Source organism: Pleurodeles waltl, chromosome 11 (genome assembly GCF_031143425.1).
Source record: "Pleurodeles waltl isolate 20211129_DDA chromosome 11, aPleWal1.hap1.20221129, whole genome shotgun sequence".
Lineage (NCBI taxonomy): Eukaryota > Metazoa > Chordata > Amphibia > Caudata > Salamandridae > Pleurodeles > Pleurodeles waltl.
In genome coordinates this window covers 460,435,438-460,454,770 of record NC_090450.1, presented here as the reverse complement: position 1 = coordinate 460,454,770, position 19,333 = coordinate 460,435,438, and the positions used below count along the sequence as shown (strand labels likewise).

At 42.5% G+C, this 19,333-nt stretch overlaps 1 protein-coding gene across 3 annotated transcripts in view; it reads left to right on the top strand.

Moving 5' to 3' along the window:
- UNC5D (unc-5 netrin receptor D) overlaps positions 1-19,333 on the top strand; it is a 1,240,412-nt gene that overhangs the window by 1,179,178 nt on the left and 41,901 nt on the right. For all 3 annotated transcript variants that reach the window (XM_069213807.1, XM_069213806.1, XM_069213805.1), the window contains one exon: positions 7,807-7,971. In XM_069213807.1, coding sequence (XP_069069908.1) covers positions 7,807-7,971 — 165 coding nt within the window. The remainder of the gene's footprint in view (positions 1-7,806; positions 7,972-19,333) is intronic.

Genomic DNA, 19,333 nt, shown 5'->3' with positions numbered 1-19,333 from the left:
AATGGTGCACCACTAATACCTTTAAATGAAGTAAATTGGCATGCCACTAGATACCAGTATTCTGTTTTGCATTAACTGTGTCATATAAGACCTGCATATCATATTAGTCCAGTCTTCCAAGCACACAATTATTTGCTGCACTAAGTAGTTTGCCCCTTAATATATTTGTAAACATGCTATGTATAATGTTGTATTTACCATCGTTTCTGTTGCCCCTTGTCATTCCGAAATGGGCTCTATTGCAAGTAATTCTTGTGACCAAATTAAGCGTCTCATGCTATTTGTATGTGTTTAATAACATGAGCGTAGGTAAGAGGTCTGGCCCTTTAAGGAATGGTGGAGGTGGGGCCAATGAACATAATGAACAGTTTTAGAGTTCGGTGGTCAAGCATAAATACAATGCTACGTTCAAAAAGGTTGCCACATGGGCTTGATTCGAGGGTTCATTGGCACAGCTGGCTCTTACATGCAGATTGTTAGAACATAACCGTATTTCTCTACTTCTTGCAATTAGCAACACATTTAATCAATTGATGTGTTGTTTCAATTATTCCGTTTTTGAAATCCACCTCTTTTTGTAATAAAAAATGACTTTTTAAGTATGCCAAGATCTAGTAGATAATTTTTCTAATTGTAAGGTCCTGTCTATTGATGCTTTGGATCCAAAAAGAGGACTTAGCCTACGTAGACATTCTTAACTGAAGTAATTAAAATATTTCAGGCCACAGAGAAAAATATGTCTAGATAGTAGAGACCAACTCAATCCTTATCTCATGGCTTTAGGACTTCGGGGGTTTAGGTCTTCTTCAGGTGTACTTCAGGAATAAATTCTTGTTTAGGCCTTTTCTGGTTAGCACGGTAAAGGGGATAGTGTTCCAAATCTGTTTATACTGTCTGTTTATGAACCTTTTAGGCCCGCTCAGCATGCTGCTTTGTTACATATTCAGTAAAATAGCACATAGCCTGTTGGTTCTATGAAGGTCATTAAGGAGTACTTTCTTCCTTATGCTGTACTTTCCTGTGGTCAAGTTTACGAATCTAGATGAATTTTTGCTTCGAATTCGAACCTTGTGTGTATGCGTCAGTATGACCGCTAAAGTCTGGTTCACATCTTCAGCAACATTCGGCTACAAATTTCGGACTGACGCATCTTTTTGCCTTTGCTGATCCTCCAGTCTAGATTTAAAGTTTTTATTAAAAAATACATTTTGCCTAAATATTCACGAATAACAAACAGTTGTGCGTATCTAAAACTAACTGAAAGAAATATACCTATTGAATAAATGTGTGAATGATGAAAGGGAGGTGTGGTATATGTGTAGGTTCAAATAATCTAAATGCAAAAGGAAAATGAGTCAGTCACCTTTACAATAGAGTCAATGTGACGACCGTATTTGAAGAAGTATTGTGCTTGCAGTTCATTTAATAATAAAACATCTTAACACAGAATACTAGGATGTGTTGTCATCTTATATGTAAGGAAATTGTCTAGTCAGACTGCTGGTTTAAAAGAAAGTAGCCATTGGACCACCAACAGAGCTGCTCTCGAAATTATTATCTTTAATTCCATTTTACAATAAAAAAAAGAAAAAATGAAGTGAATTAAGGTTGAGTGCAGTAGGTCTGATGTTAATGAGCAGATCAACAGCTTTCAAAAATATCTTTAGAACTGCAAGTATTTAATTAAACTCTCAATTAATGATCACCAAGACGCGTTTGGTGCCTAGCATCTTTAAATGAGGTCAACGCTTAAGAGTAAGATTTGTCTAAATAAATTTGAGAGGCCTCTTAATAAATTTGAGTGGCTCTTATGAGATCCAAGAATTTTAATTATACTTTTTTGTGGGAGTATATATATATATGTTGAAAGATAAACACTGTAAAACCTGCTGAATGTCTTGTTGTGTAAAAATATAATGAAGGTTTGAAAATATCAGACTTATCTGGTATCAAGTTCTAAATCGAAATTTGAATAGCAATATGGTCTCTCTTCCACGATCCCATATTATGATTTTGTAGTGAATGAAGACAATGCAATAATTTATTCATTACAGTGTAAATGACAGTTTGGAATAAATTAAAGTGAAAAACGAAATTATAACAATGGTATAGTTCAATATTCTAGATCCAGAAATGCAAGAAACATTAAAACCTACTTTTAGTTGCCCCAGGATACGTCAGTCTTACAAAAGGAACAGCAGATGTTTTTTGCAATATGTTCTATTACACACATTGTGTGGGTGCACATTGTGCTCACTAGCTATGTAAAGTGGGCATTCCCTCATTTAAATGGAGATGTGGTTGCATTTGAATTAGGGAAGCCTCTGCCTAGGTCTCTGTGAGATATAATGGATCTAGGTGGACTGGCAAAACGACAATCAACGGAAGCCAACTGTGTGATGCACAGTAAGTGCACTCTCAGTGGTGCCTTTTGTGTGGCGATGCAAAGTGTTGCAAGAAACCCTCCGGTATAGAGAATGCTTCTTCTGCCCTGCAGAAGAGACAAAGTTTGTTTGTAAAGATACTGGGCCTGATTACAAGTCTGGCAGTCCGACCACTACACTATGAGTTTGGCGGGCGGACTCCTCAACAGACTGCTGTCTCTGCCAGGATCTAATATCCCAGTGGGCTTACGGCAGTCCTGGTTGTAATCAGCCAGGGCAGCGCTGAACTCAGTGAAGCCCTGCTCTTTACAACCTTGTTCTCTGTGCTGGGAGCCACGGGGGGCCCTTGCACTGCCCATGCCAGTGGCATGGGCAATGCTAGGGCCCATCTGCCCAGCACAGTCGGAATGTGCACTGTCTGCTTTGCAGACAGTGTCCATTCTGAGGTTGGCTGTCGGCCACCTCTGTGCTACAAAGCTCCTATAAGGGAGCCAAGTGCTTTGTCATAGCACTGTTCCCACTGGTCTGACCGGCAGGAATGCTATATTTTAAGGTTCCCGTCGGTCAGCCAGGTTAGACCGGTGGAAATCCTGAAGTAGGGCAGGGGCACACGGGTTTGGCGGTCTGGTGTTGGGCCTGCCAAACTCATAATCGGCCCCACTGACAGTGCATCAAGAGCCCCATTGCCATTGTTTCTTCACAGGCACTTTTCATGTCAGCCTCAGAATTCGACCCTGAATAAACTCATAATGAAGTCTGTGACTGTATTTACTCTTCTTAGCTCATTCAAAACTACTATCAATAGCTGAATGCTGTTCAAAGAAATAAAAAGCAGTGCTTTGAACCTCCAGTCAGTGTTTCACAGTGCCTTACTGTCCAGCGTATATGCTAACTTTAAGTGAAAGGTATTTTTGCTATTCCAGACCCCACCTTTCCTTTGCCCTAAGTGTACTCAATGGCAGTGTCTCATTTGTGCAGATTGTGACTGTTTCAGTAGTGTATTGATATGGAGCACCTTTCTCTATCTATATGTCCAGTGTAGTAGTTGTAAAGATCAAGCCACTGGTCATATGGACCTTTTATATTCGGCTGGAAGTGTAAAATCGGAGCTATCATCAGCACCAAAATTCAATTACAGTGAAACCAATTTGGCTTCACAAAAACTACAAAGAGGATAGTATCGGACCCATGAAGGTTTATTAGCATTATTAGCCAATGTTACAAATGAATCTAGTCAGTAAATCAATGTATCAAAGACGCTTATGTATCCATTGATTATGCAGTCTAAATGTGTACATTCTAAAATAGAAAAACAAATTAAGGTTCATGAGGAAGTAAACACAAACATAAAGCTTGAAAATTAAGGTAGGGGAAATTTGGGAAAGGTCTTCCCTTTTGACGATCTGGTCTGCCTGGTACAGGAGTGTAGGAGTCTGCCTGGTGTGTGGTGGACACTTTTGGTGTTGGCACCTTATACCAGGTCCAGGCAACCCTTATTTGTAAGTGATTCAGTGTCTAGAAAGCCAGGGCTCTCTAGTGGTAGCTGTGGTGAGCAGCCAAGACTTATCTAGGAGGAGTGTGAAGCACTTGCAATACCACAGTAGTCACACAGTAACTTATCATACATGAAAGGAACCATGCAGTGATTCACAAATGAAGGTACTTTATTATAGTAAAACTGAACTAGAATGCTATAGATAATCCCCCCTTTCTGGGGGTAAGTACACACAAACTAAATGAGGTAAGTACTACAAATTAGCATAAAAACATTAGAAATAGCAAGACATAGCAAGGGTCCTATAGGGGGCCAAACCATATACGAAAATAGTGGAATGCGAGAATGGGTCCCCCACCACAGGATATGGAGTAGGTAGCCAAGGGATGGGAGAGTATGGAACTTCAAGAGGTGAGTATCTAGAAGACCCCAGCGACCAGGAGAGCAGAAGCAAGTTACCTGGTCGTCCCATAAGCTGGGTGGACGTGGAATTGGAACAATTCAAGAACAGGACCAGGCTGTTGGAACCCAAAGATTGATTCTTGATGAAGAGGATCTGTAAAAAAAGGGGAGAGAGTTCAATCCTTGCAGGAGTGTCCAGGAGGGACAGGAAGCAATGCCCACCATTCTGTGGGTGAACATCCAGGATGGTAATGGATGAAGGCCTGCTGCAGAGGAGTCCCTAAAGTCACCTAGGAGCTGTCACTCAACAGTCACCGGATTAGAGATGGGTCAGTGGCCAGGAGGACCATCAACAAGCAAATACAAATTGGAGCTCAAGAAGATTTGCAGGGCTGAAGAGGACCAGCAAGGTCCAGGGAACTCAACCCTTGGAGGGATGTCCAGGCTGACCCTAAGAAGATAGGAGAGCCAGCAGAAGCAGTCAGAGCTCCCACGCGCAACCCACTGGCAGCAGGCACAGTAAGTCACAATGAGGCCCAGGCAGCATACCTGAAGAGGAGTCCAATGTCACTGGAACTGCAGAGGCTGGAGATTCCTGGAGCTTGAAGATCCTTTGGAGCAGGAGTCAACAAGCCTTGGTTCCTTCAACAATTGCAGTGCACAGGGATTCCATCCTGGAGGAAGAGGCAAGGGCACGCCTTCTCCCAAGTTGGACAGAATGCAGAGAGGAACCAGAAGACCCCTCAGAACCACCATCTATTTTTTTATAATCTTGACAGGTCCAGAGGATAGCAGACCTCAGCAGCCAGACGTTGTTGCCTTAGGTGCCTGCAGATGCAGGGGTGTGACTCCTTCACTCCAAGGGAGAGTCCTTCTTGCTTCTTTGGTGCAGCTGAAGTCTTACTGATCCCACAGTATGCATAGCTGTGGAAATATTGCAGAGCCCTGACAGGAGCCACGGAATCAACGTTGCAAGGAGAGGTTGTCTCAGTGTTGCAGTCTTGTTCGGTTCCTGTGAAGTCCAGCAGCGGTTCCCGTGGCCAGGAGCAGAAGATCCATTGCAGTGGAATCCTGGTGGAGTCTTGCACACCGAATCTGGGGACAAACCAGCAAGGGAGTCCCTAAAAAGCCCAAATAGGGTCTTGGTCACTTTGCAAGGTGACCACCTATCTGAGGGGGTCACTGACGTCATCTGCCTAATCTGACCAGTCAGATACTCCCAACGGCCACTGCCCATCTTCGTTTCAAGATGGCAGAATCAAGTGGACCCCTGGAGGAGCTCTGGGCACCACCGCTGGGGTGCTGATGGACAGGGGAGTGGTCACTCCCCTTTCCTTTGTGCAGTTTTGCACCAGAGCAGAGACTGGGGGTCCCTGGACTGGTGCAAGCTGGATTATTTAAGAAAGGCACCAAATGACCCCTGCAAAGCAAGCCGGTGGCGTGGGAAGGCTAAACACTCCCCAGCCTTGTAACACCCACTTCCAAGGGAGAGGAGGTTGCACCCCTCTCCCACAGGAAATCCTTTGTTCTGTTTGCCCCTGCGTGAACTGGTCAAGCAGCAGGAGGACAGAATCGTGTCTAAGGGGCAGCAGCAGTGTGGGCTCTCACAGACCATGGAAGACTGATAGGAGTAGTACTATCAGTCGTCGAAGGAGCCCTCAGAGTGCACTGAATCATGCCACCAATACTGGCATCAGTATTGGGATATGATTCTGACATGTTTGATACCAAGCATGTCTACGTTCGTAGTTACCAGTATGTTGTTGGACCATAGATAGTGACCTATGGCCAGTATATAGCTAAAATGTCTTCCCCGCACTCATGAAGTCCAGAGAATTGGAATTGGAATTTATAGGTGCACCTCTGCTGTTGAAAGCTGCCTTCACACACAGGGACCTGCACCCTGCCCTTAGGGCTGGAAGGGCCTGCCATAGGGGTGCCTTACAGTGATCTGGTGTAGTGACCATCAGCGAAAGTGTGCATGCAACTTTTCACACTGGCTGCAAATGGCAGGCCTGCAGACACAGTTTGCATGGGCACCCTTGGGTGGCATAATACATGCTGCAGTCCGTGGGGGACCCCTGGTGTGCCAATGCCCTGGGTACCCAAGTACTATATGCTAGGGACTTTCAGGAGTACACCAGTATGCCAATTATGGAGTGTAAAGGTTACCAAGGCAACCAAATTTAGATGAGAGAGCACACAATCACTGAGGTCTTGGTAAGCAGGATCGTAGTGAAAACAGTTTAAGCACACTGATAACAGGAGAAAAGTTAGGGTAACCATGCCAAAAAGAGGGACTTTCCTACAAGGAGGTCGTCCCTCATCCTCTCACACTTCATGCCCCGGGCCAGGCTTGATTAGTGCTCCCAAATCTAATAGTTTCTCAGCATAAACTACAGGCTATTCTAACCAACAAAGTAAGTAGAACACATGCACATGAAAGGAAAACATGAGAGTAGTTTGAGAATAACATTGCATTACAAATACAAGGAAGACTTTAAAAAAGGATTTGGTCAGTTTAAGGCCTACCCGCAGTAAGGCTTGTTGTCACAAGACAATTGATTTCTAATGGGTATATCACAAAATATGAGTTAGGCTAATAATAGGTGAATGTGGCCTGTATATATATATATATATATATATATATATATATATATATATATATATATATATTTTTTTTTATGTATATATTTGAACACACTGACACTAGTTTAATATATCAGCATGTCGATTAATATGAAGTATTTAACTATATAACATTATGGAGCATTGGAATTATGCTGTTCCAGTATCAATGATACCATGAGCCATGGGCCAGCAAGGAAAATGGCCCTTTTGACTGCTGTTACGGTAGTAAATATAGAAATATAGAAATAATCAGTGTTCAATTGGCTCCTCGGGTCTGGGGGCCCCAGCGACATTGGAGCTGCTGCATAAATGCTAGTTTCCCCCTGCCCCATTTTCTCTTCTATTCTTTTGCCTCAAATCTACCCTATTTGACAAAATGTCAATATGGTGGTCCTACATATGGTGCAAATATGGTAACATTGCCTTCCTTGCATTACTTCATCTTTAAAGGAGGAATGATTACGTTTCAAGCTTTATCTCTCCAACTTTCCATTATATCACGTTTACACAAGCTTGCATTTAGCTTCTTTTACTGTTGTATGTGATAATGATGAATGCCATGTAACGCAACTGAAAAAATATATACAAATTCAGCCAATTTCATTGTGTGAAATTATTGCCAATCAAAACAGTGTTACAAAGGAAATACCCCCAAAATACAGAAATAAATTACAATCAAGCCTTGAACCTTCTTCAAATTTTAAAGTTATGACGAGCTGCCTGTGGGAAGGCTCAATTGAAAGAGTACATTCTTTCATTTGTCTGGTCGCGGACATGCAAGGGGAGTAACAGGCCCTAAAGCACCAATGAATTAATAAGGCAGACTAGGCATTTTCATACATAGTGCTTAAAAATGGAGTCTGTGCTAAAACTGATTGTTTTTTTTGCTTGCAGGAAGTCCCGTTCTCCCGTGTATGGTGCAGTAACCAGCAGCCCTTGCAGTGTGCCTTCTCCCTAGAGCGCTACACCCCTGCCACCACACAGCTATCATGCAAAATCTGCGTCAGGCAGGTGAAAGGTCACGAGCAGATCCTGCAAGTTCAGACATCCATTTTGGAGGTAATGTTCCCTTCATCTGTCCTTTTTATATTTCGCCTGAAGCAGTGCATGCACTGTCACTTACACAATTTATTTACATTCACTGGGCTTAGAGGCCGCCCTTTGCTTACTACTGATTTTGCTTCTTTGTAATTTTAATTTGCTTATGTCTAAATTGTTGGCATATCCTGTATGTATTCCACTACTTGTGTTTGCCTCTCCACTACTCCCTTTTTAGCCACTACTTTTCTTGTTTAAGCACTCGACCAGAGTGCATTTCTCTTCCAGCAGACTCCCTCGAGTACTCTTTCTACTCTGCTGCATTCCTGTTGCAGTTGCCCTACACATTTACTTTTCTTCTGTTGCCACCAACCTTTGGCACCCACGTGGGCCTCCAAACAGAGTTCCATGTTGTGATATGTGATGGGTGTGCTCCCTAACTCACCCACACTCTTCGTCTTCTTTGTCCCTCCTACACCCTTATGTTGCTTTAGTGCCAGACTCCCCTTGTGTTGCTTGCCTCCGTTACTTTCGACGCCCAAGCCGTCCCATCGTTTAAGTTGGTTCACCCTCCATATTGCTTTGCTACCAGTAGCTCTGTGTTGCTTCAGCTGCCGCCTCCCCGTTTGCTATCCATGTTTCTTTGCACCCCGCTATGCTGTGTTATTTCCGCACCCTCCTTGTTGCTTCAAACCTTACACCCACTCGTCCCACCTCCGTGCTGCTTCACTCCCTGCCTACCCTACAGCTCACATATTTTTGTAGGAATGTGTATGCTTTGTGTATGCAACTACAAAGTGACTGCTGGTCACAGTGTGTGCTTTTTTCCCCCTTTTTTCTTCTTTGCTATTCTGAACAGCATTGTGGATGCTGTGCAGCATGACTAGAACCAGTGGCAAAGAGATTAGACCCCAAAGTCGAGGCCTATTGAATTTTCTAACACTTTTTGAAGCTTCTGTGCCCTGAATCAAGTGTGAGTTGAAAATTGATGCAGATGACACTAAAGGGCACTACCTATCTAGAGCTACTGATAAGGAGGGTTTCACATCAGCAACAAAGGCCACATTTTAGTACATCACAAAAGATAGTTGGGGTGGTAATAATTTCCCAGGATTTTGTTGGTGCCAGAGTGTTTTACATCCATAGAAATGAATGCCCTCATCATAAGACAATCCTGGGCCAATTTTTCGAGTAAGGGTGGAACCAGACAATAATGTCCTCAAATCCGAACTGACTTTTTCCTCACTTTGCAACAGTATTATCCAAAAAAGCAGCAAACTATCATGGACAACTTCTAGGCATATGAATTATTTCACTTGCCCCTCGCCTGTTATATTTTATCAAAAATCAGCAACAATTGTATTTTTTGCTGATTTCAAATACATTTGATGACTAATTGTGTTGCCATATTTTCTTTGTGTTGTCATAACCCAGGGATATATGCAACACATGTTTTCATACTGATGGCCTGTGGGGCATTGTTGCCTGATATACATTTTAAGCAGGTCTCAGTTGGGTGTATGGGTTATTCCTGTGGTACTCATCACATTTAGAAAGTCGTAATTTTCTTGGCTCAACCATTTGGTTCCTGCAACCTGTTTCTTGGGTCACATGACTAGGTGTAACCAGCAGTTGGTCTTTGTGTATATTGCTCACAGAAAGTGAGTTGAGACAAAGGAGCATAGTTGTTGACATGATGGGCAGGACTGGTCACGTCTGACTTGATGAGGGGAAGGAGCTATCACCTACCACACTTGCACATCACAAACACTCTGGCTGAGCACACTCACAAAGGTTTTGACACTTCTCTATTGTGACCCAGACAAGCTAGGGCCAGGGCAGGGAGGCAGGAAATTCCAAACACATTCTCCTACTTCAAAGTGGGTTTATATGTCAGACCATCAGACCCATCTCTTCAGAACACCTCTGGACCTGTGGAAGACTCAGTAGGACTGCTGTGCTGCCATTGCAAGAAGGACTGCTGTTCTTTTACCTTACTGCCCTGCTGACCTGCAGCCTGAGTGTAAGGACTAGACCTGCATCATGATTCCAGGACCGACACAGTGAGTTCAAGGGCTCGTTGGCTGGCCTCCTCAGGTACAGAAAAGGCTCAAGCTATCGTAAACTCAGCCCCTGGACTGTGTCTGCTATGAGTCTTACACTCCAAGTGGTGCCAAACCAGTCCTGGTCCCTCACACGTAGGGCTGAAAGGTGATCTGTCAGCCCAGCTTTGGTCCTGCGGGCAGCACCAACACAGAGCAATGCACCTCCACTCACTTCTGCTTCAGAATCACTGCTGCACAATGCATCCTAAGTCCTCACATCACAGCCCACAGTCTCCTCAGAAACACCGCTGCGCAAGACATCCTCAACGCAGGCCTTCTCATCACAAGCACCTCGTTGACAGCCAGCTTTACAATGCAGCAGGACTCCTCATAGCATCCCTGCAGCTTCTTCAGAACAGTGCAGGATGCATCTTCAAAGGACCATGCATCGCAAGACCCTCATTGATGGCACCCTTGATGGTGATGCAGGATTTTTCATCACAGCCTTGCAGCTCCTCAGACTCAACCCTGTGTAGTGCATCCTCGATGTGGGCTCTCACAGTGCTCCACAACCAGGATTTAAGGTACTGTTGTTCAGCTGGCATATCTTGGGCCTGGGATCCAGGCTGCACTCCATCACTATCGGCCTTAACTTGTGACTTTGTCCTGTCCAGCACGACCATATAACCACATTTGGTGCTTTATGGTTTTAGGCATATTTTTACTTAAATCATTAAACTTGTATTCCTATAGTTCCACTGATTGCATTTTTGTCATTTGGGTGTCAAACGATTTATTAAACTTTTTCAAAATTGGTGTTAGATTTTCCTTGTGTTGCGTTTTCACCAACACAGAGCAATGCACCTCCTATCACCTCTGCTTTAAAATCACTGCTGCACAATACATCCTAGCCGCAAGTCCTCACATCACAGCCCACAGTCTCCTCAGAACCACCTCTGCGCAAGACATCCTCAATGCAGACTTTCTCATCACAAGGACCTCATTGACGGCCTGCTTGACAATAATGCAGGACTCCTCATAGCAGCAATGCAGCTTCTTAAGAACTGCCGGTGCGAGGTGCATCTTCAAACGACCACGCATTGCAAGTCCCTCATTGATTTTCCTTGTGTTGTGTTTTCACTTTATTACTGTTTCAAGTTCATTGAGCATTGCATATGCTCTAATTTGAGTCTTCTGATCTTGGCATCGTGCAAAGGGTTCAGCTGGGAACCAGGTAACAATCAATCAACATTTCATTTACAGTGTAATCAATTTAGCCACACAATGAAAACCTAAATCGGAAATACAACTAAAGGGTGAATCACATCCAAATACAGAAATGGCAAATGTTGTTTGTTTCAGGATAGTGGTACAGAAACAGTTCAAAACAAAATTGCTTATTTGGTTGTACAGACAAGTACACACCCTAGGCTCACAAAAGTGTCCTTGGTCTCACAGCATAAACTACCATCAGGTGTGGGTTGAGTCCTTCAAATGCAATTGCTGCACTTGATTGTGCATGCCTGTATGCAGTGTGAAAATCAATGGGAAGAGAAACACTAAAGAAATGAAATCACACCTATAGAAAGTTTCTGTGGATAAGAAGTGTTAGCTCAAGCATGGCTTTGAATCCCCTTTTTTTATCAAGTAGACAAATAACTCCCTCCAAAGAATATTGCATATATGCAGTGAAATTTCATGTAACACAAATATATTCAAAGACAAGAAAAAAGTATTGTATTCTTCAGTAGATGTGTCCCAGAAATATTATGATCGACATGTGTCTAAAGCACAGTGACAGGCATTCTACCCTGCTACCAGTACTGCTCTCCACTATACTCAGGAGAGGTAAACTCAGATGCAGCATGGGGTCCTATCTGTATTTCTGGGGTGCGATTAATATTTTTCTCTCTGTTCTGAGGGGTAGAGATCAAGGGGGGCTCCTGCCGCAGGGCACTGTCTGAGCGGCAGTCCAAGCCATTCAGACCAATTCTGACACTGCTTTCATGCTAAGTTTATTATGAGAGCAGTGCCAGGATTGGTGAGGAGCCTGTGCTGGTGTCCCAGTGATTGCTGAGACACCAGAAGAGGAGCAATGTGGCAGGAGGCGGTGAGAAGGGTAAGTGCTTTTTTGTTGTTGTTGTTACCCCCATCCTTGTTGTCCCTCATCTGCCACCCTTTGTAGAGAGTAACAGTTATCAAATCATTTAAACAATTTCTGTGCAACCCACATGTCACATAATAATATTCACAGTCAAATCAGAGGTTCATATGGGCTTTATTACAGACTCAATGTCAACGTTACATAAATGAGTCTTAAAACCACAGTGTAGATATATAAAATCACCAATGGAGAATTAAAGCGTCATAGAATATTAAACTTAGTCAGCATATACAAGACTAAGGGGGTCATTCCGACCCTGGTGGTCAATGACCGCCAGGGCCGCGAATGACGGAAGCACCGCCAACAGGCTGGCGGTGCTTCCTTGCCCATTCTGACCGCGGCGGTAAAGCCGCGGTCAAAAACCCTGGGCCGGTGGTTTCCCACCGGTTTACCCCCGGCTGGGCGAATCCGCCATGGCGGCGCTGCAAGCAGCACCGCCATGGGAATTCTGACCCCCTTACCGCCAGCCAGTTTCTGGCGGTTGTCACCGCCAGGAAGAGGCTGGCTGTAACGGGTGTCTGGGGGCCCCTGCACTGCCCATGCCATTGGCATGGGCAGGGCAGGGGCCCCCTAACAAGGCCCCATTAAGCTTTTCACTGTCTGCTTAGCAGACAGTGAAAAGCGCGACGGGTGCAACTGCACCCGTCGCACCCCCGCAACACCGCCGGCTCCATTCGGAGCCGGCTTCTGTGTTGCAGGGCTCCTTCCCGCTGGGCCGGCGGGAAGGTCAGAATGGCACCATCGGTCTTTTGACCACGGTGCGGCCAAATGGCGGTTCCCGCCAGGCGGGCGGCAATCGCCGCCCGCCGGGGTCAGAATGACCCCCTAAGACTTCAATAGCCACAACACAGAAAATCAGAAAAAACATGTTGTTCTTTGTCTCTTGAACCAAGTTCTCCTGTCTAACCATTTAATCTAAAACCTAAACTATTCTAATTCTAGAAGGATAGTTGAGAAAGGGTCTGCAAACATAAATTCTGTAAAATATTCTGCTAAGAAAGGTTCATGTGGAATGAAGCCATGTACAATCAAAGTGTGACGTATGTGCCTCTGAAGGGTCTGTGCAGCTCTAAGGGTGGAAGAAGATTTGATCTCTCACTAACTGGACCAAACTAAAACAATGATATCACAGTTGAAGCTACTTGATTAAACCCCCAATTATTTTTAATAAGAAGTTACAACTTTCAGACACCTTGCACATCCGATCTACATACTCTTTGGTCTCTGCTAAATCAAAAGGTTACAGCTGCCAATACCCCAAATACTCCTCTTCGTCCTTGCATAACTCGTCTCAGACTTTCTTATCTCTCACACACAATAAGCTTCTTGTTTACTCTGGCTCAGCTCCTAAAACCTGCATCTCAGATAGAAAACATTTAAGAAAACAAATGTCACATTAAGAGTTAACTGTGAAAAGAAGAATATGTGTGTAGGCCTTCACTCCAGCCCAGTTAATAAAACACGAATATGCTTTCAGATTAAATGAATTGTAAACATTACATGTGAATATATCCAAAATGATTTGCAGAATAATACCTTCAAAGCTTTAGTTACAAATAGATATGCAGGAAAGGTTACTTAAAGGTTCTATCCAGTGGTGCATTTCACTCATAAGTTTTGCAGTGGAGTAATGATATAAAAACACTTCATCATTTTATACAAAATCTGACCACCACATCGTGACCACCAGACAGTGACCACCCATTCACCTTCACGTTTTCAGAGACGTAGTGGCACAGCCAAGCTATGCTCTTTCACTCTACAGTGACAGGCTTTGCTCAAGAGAAGGACTGAGTCTATGAGGCTAGGAATATGAATGCCCATGGAAAATATGCAATAGTTTGGGTACATTTGTGGTTCTCAAGTTAAAAGGTCAATGATGAATATTAGGTATCCTAGCAAAATCTTGTTTTTTTATTTGTTTTGGTAGTTTTGACTCAAGATGTTCACCTATTTATTCTTACAAAGTATTTGTCTATTTTAGGCTGTGTCACTTACTACTCCCCCTCCTACAAAGTACAGCTACATCCACTACACCGGAGTACTCTAAACATGGGGAACAATTAGCCCAACGTTCACCTACCCAGTGCATATGACAAGCACCTATTAGCCCCTGCCACTGCCCGTTATTTCTGTTGATTAAGAGAGATTTTTAGATACATTTTTACATTGCACGCTAGTACTGTAAATTAAAATTTAGGTGTGATGAGCATTATGCTCCCTTTTAAGTGTATGAGTACATGAAAAAGGGACCCTAGTCCATGGGATGAAGTGAGTAATTTCGGAAAGCACAAACAGCAGCATTGGAAGGCTTTTCTTTAGGAATCTCGATAGGACATTTTTTTGAATTGCACATAATGCCATTGATGCCGCCACTCAAGGAGGAAGTATTAGCAGTATCCCCACCACAGGCATGAGCAAAGTAGGGTCCGCTGGGATACCTTCGTGCATTACAAACATCTTTTAGCCTAAAGAACATCAGTCCTTTCATACTTCCTTAAGATTTAAATAATCAAGCAGTGGTCGAAGGATTATTGTCTCTCTGGACAAATATTCCCCATTAATTATGTTTGCATTTCGTTTCGTGTCATTTTTAAACAGCACCAAAGTATGATTCACTGTTTCTTTTTTCTCTGATTTTTAACTTATATTAACTCTTTCTTTTCAAATTGTACTGTCTTCACCATGCCTCGTTGCAGTGCATAGTCAATGGTCAGGATACAAGACATTCGAAAGACCAGCTCCTGTACATTTTCTTGTAGGACCAGGATTGCAGTTGTCTTCTTCTCTAAGGAATGTAATCTAAAATAGCAATAGCACATTATCCTGTGAGAGGTTCTAGCAGCATGGAGGGGTCAAGTCTAGTGAAGAGGTCCCTGATGGCTAGGTGTTCCATGATTTTTGCATCTCTAAAGTTGTGTTTGGCCCTTAAAACAGTGGGCATCAGTTGAAAAGTATTGTCATTGACCTCTCCTATTTTTTAAATCTGATCGTTCACATCAGGCATCCATGCTGTTGCGAGTTGTACTTCAAGTGCTAGCTGCTAGATTGACGTGGGGTGCTTAGAGGTTGGGCCTTGTTCCTTGTTTTGCTGGCTTTATTTGTTTAAGTCATAAGGAACTCTCTCATCTAATTCAAGACCACCTTTCAACTCCTAGCACCTCAAAGACCCAATCACATAAATATATATATCAAGCCTGTAATGTGACAAGGCGTCTGAAGAAGATACTAAGTTAATAACATCTTCGAAAGTGTTTCTATTAATAAAGCATCTGTTCTCAGCAATATAAAGCCAACCTAGCAGCAGCTATATACTCCTCCTCAAGCTGTGTTTGAAGTCTGTAATGTTCTCTGTTTAAAGAGGCCTCCTCTTTATTGGTTGGTGCTTCTCTCAGGAAGAGCCGGAGTAAAGGCCCTTATTATATTTATTGCTTTAATGGGCCAATGGGGAAATGAAAGATCCTAGTTATTGGGGAGCGGACTTGTTTTACAAGAGAAGGTCAGTAGCACAACACATAGCAGTATCCCAGCCGTCTGCTTGTTGGGAAGAGAGGATGTGAAAAAGACAGTCATGACAAAGGGAAGCAGACTACTTCTATGCAATATACCTAGTAATGCAAAGATTTCCTCTACCTTGTTCTATGCAACAACACACAGTATTTTAACACATTCATCTTAAGGTCTGTCAGCTTTGCTTTTTACTGCAGTGTCATTTGAAGGGAATGTGCCCTACATTAAAAAGGTAACTAAGATTTATGATTTCGTTGTAATCTGCGATGGCCATTCAGAAACCATGTTAAGGCTGTAAGGCTTCTAGTGATGGCCATCCTACTTAGAGGTACGAGAATGCTCCTGAAAAAATCATTGATTAAAAATTGAAAGGTTTGAGGCAATTATACCAGATTTACAAGCTCTTTAAAGAACAACATACTCTTCTAATATACCTATTATTGTTGACTTTATGGAGTCCTGAAGAAAAGCTAACCTGCCACTGTTTGTTTATACTTCTCACTTTCTCTCTGTTTATGTTTGAATCCAAAAATATACCTTTGATTACTCAATGGTGCCATGGCGGTGGGAATCTCGATAGCACAGTTTTTTTCGAATATTATTTCTATTGTTTTTGCCAACTATGAGAAGGCAACGTTAGTACGATTGAACGATTTCGATAAAATAAGTAAAGTAACTAAAAGCTTTATTGTTTGATTAATTCAAATTGTTGCAATGTAAAAGCAATGATAAATAGATTTTAAGTTCAAACTATAAAAAGCCTTGAGATATGACGACAAGAGTGTCTCGAAACTATTTGTTCAGTGTCCCAGCTGTAAAATTACTATCTTTTTTGTAAGGAAGACAAAAGGCCATTTAGCTTGCTCAAAGGTGTAAGAGTGAAGGTCTTTGTTCTAAAAGGGGGCCATGTGCAAACAGTGTGTAAATTGCAAAGAGTAAGTCTGAGTTAGGGTCTTGGGTAGAACGGGTAATTTGCCCCGTCTCCTCCTTGGACCAAGTGTCGTCTTTGTCGCCTTTGCCTCTGCCCCATTCACATGCCCATTGCACCTCAGTAGTATACTGCACAAGGACGATGCACTGTGTTATACCAAGATTATTGTCATTAACGTGAACGAATTTCGTGCTTAGGTAGTACAGGTTAGTGTAATAAATCATCTTTAGACACTGTGTGTTTTCTAGGTGAGTAAAGAGAGACATAAGGACTTAATGTGACCATTTCTTAACACAACCACTGTACTGAACTACTCAGAAATATACTCCAGTCAATGTGTGTTTCCAGAGCAGTGTAATCCTGCTCTTCAATAACTATCCACAGAACTGCAATACACACGTTTAAGAGGTAAAACATTGTACAAATCAACCTTAACTAATAAAACACAACCACACATAAACAAAAACAACTACCTGATGACTATCCCAGTCTCAGACAGTAAGAGTCGGTAGCTAAGCAAGGAAATCACCATGGTGTCATACAAATGCTAGGAGTGTGACAAGCAAATGCACAATATAACAAGGACATGGCGACAGTGTACTATAAAAGAACACTGCAATACAATTAAGTAACATTCAGAAAATGGCAGACAAGCACATCTGGCAAATGTTCACTGAGATGAATGTGCTTTATCAAATACCTAAATAACGAATATTTTGAAACAAGATGGGCACTCATGTTAAAACAGCATTAAAGTAAATAAAAATTCAACCTTGATTCCTACATTTAGGGAACATTGCTGTCTAGTGCTGTTCACCACCAGGCTGACAGTTTGCCTGCAGGGACCCTGATGCTGGTTCATTGATGGACTAGAGGAGCTTTGCATAGAAGCTACTTTAATGGACAATTTACTGCATCTCCGAAAGGGATAAAGGCTTGCGGAAGAATAAATCTCCAGAGCTCCATAAACCCAGTCTACAGTGGACATTTGACCGACAGCTCTGGAGCGCATTATTGACTGCAGTAGAAGTGGAGTGCGAAGGCGGGAATGCGAGTTGCTTGGCTTTAACCGGTTGAATCGCTGATATTAGAAACCTCACTCATGATTAAGGTCCCAAGGTTTGAAAAAGCGATATAGGAAATAAGAGTGGAATCCCGTATGGGAGCCGGAAAGCGGGAAACAATAAGCATGCCACCGCAGTTGCAGAAATCCACAGATACTTAGAGCATTGTCTGTCAGGAATCAGACTATGAGTTGTCAGTTGGATAGTACACGTTTGATAAAAAGCCCGGTTTATAATTTTTTGTCAGTTTCCGACAGGATAACATACTTTGCGAACTTCTGTGTAGGGTTTTCTTCATATCTGAAAACCATGTACCTTTTCTATCTGTACCCTGATACCAATCCTAAAATTGTTTTTTCTTCCAATCACATATAAAGTTTGTAGACCGCTTGTAAGAGACACAGGATTTCACTGGGGTCTTTATTGAGGCAACGAGCAAAAACATACAGGTTATATCCTAGACAATGCACATATGATTTATACGAGTGACACCATAATTTCAACTAAAGGGATCAATTTTGCATCAGTGGGGGAATGTTTCAGTATTAAGTCTTTATATAGCTTGTCAGACTGTATTTGCAAGTCGGAGAGGGACCCGAATGTTTCATTACTGGTTCATACACATATAGTTCAATAGTAATGTAAGTTGTAAATGCAATTGTGCAGAAAAGCAATATTCACTGTCCTTCTGCTAGTAAATAACTCACATTACTACAATATCCTGCAATCTACAGATATGATCTTACAAAGTATAAGATCCACCATAAAACATTCTGACATTTATTCATTGTAACAAAGCTGCTGTAAGAAATGAGTGGGAGATGAACTAGGAATGAAGATGGAGAGAACTGGCAGGAAAGTAAAGAAGGAGTAAAGACAGGCCATTTGTGTTAGTTGTACTTATGTCTGTGGCTAGCTCAGTGTGTGGGCTTGGTCTCCTTACAGTGTCTACAAAAGGCAAGTAGCTTCTGTGATTTGAAAATGCTCTTGTTCGGTTGTGTCGTGTGAATTCTCTGAAGAAGAATCTTGTTTTTCAGAGAGAATGTTTACATGGGGGATGATATTTTGTATTGGACCAACTCATATAGTTCACAGATGTCACAGAACCCAGAATATCACAAGTTCACAAAAATCCATGTTTAAGGAATTCTTGTGGACCCAAAAGCAAATATAGGCATGTAACGTGTATAATATTTGCATTAGTTCAGCTTCTAAACTGCTGGGTGAGGGGGGGCATGAAAACGCAGGCACAAACACCACAAAGACGTCTACACCAGCCTGCATACTGGTGGATACATTACATGGCGCTGCTCATAATGCCTCACAAGTGATGGCTATGTGAAGTGTCATTTGTTTTTTTCATACAATTTGAACTTAGCAACCTTGATGAAATCGATCCATGTAGTCACTGTCCACAGTTGCTCATTCTGACAATGGTCATTTAGAGATAAACGTTTACACATTGCCTGATACTCTGTTTAGAGGGTCTTTCTCTTTCTTACTTTCTGAGAGTGGAAAATGTGTCACACCCTGTTCCTAAACGTTTTATTTGGCCTTTGTAAGCCCCTTCAATGTGTAACAGAGTGATCATGGGCATATACAATAAGACAAAACTGAGATGCTTCTTGCCTTTGTTTGTGGGAAAACACGATGAGCCAACAATTAAAGA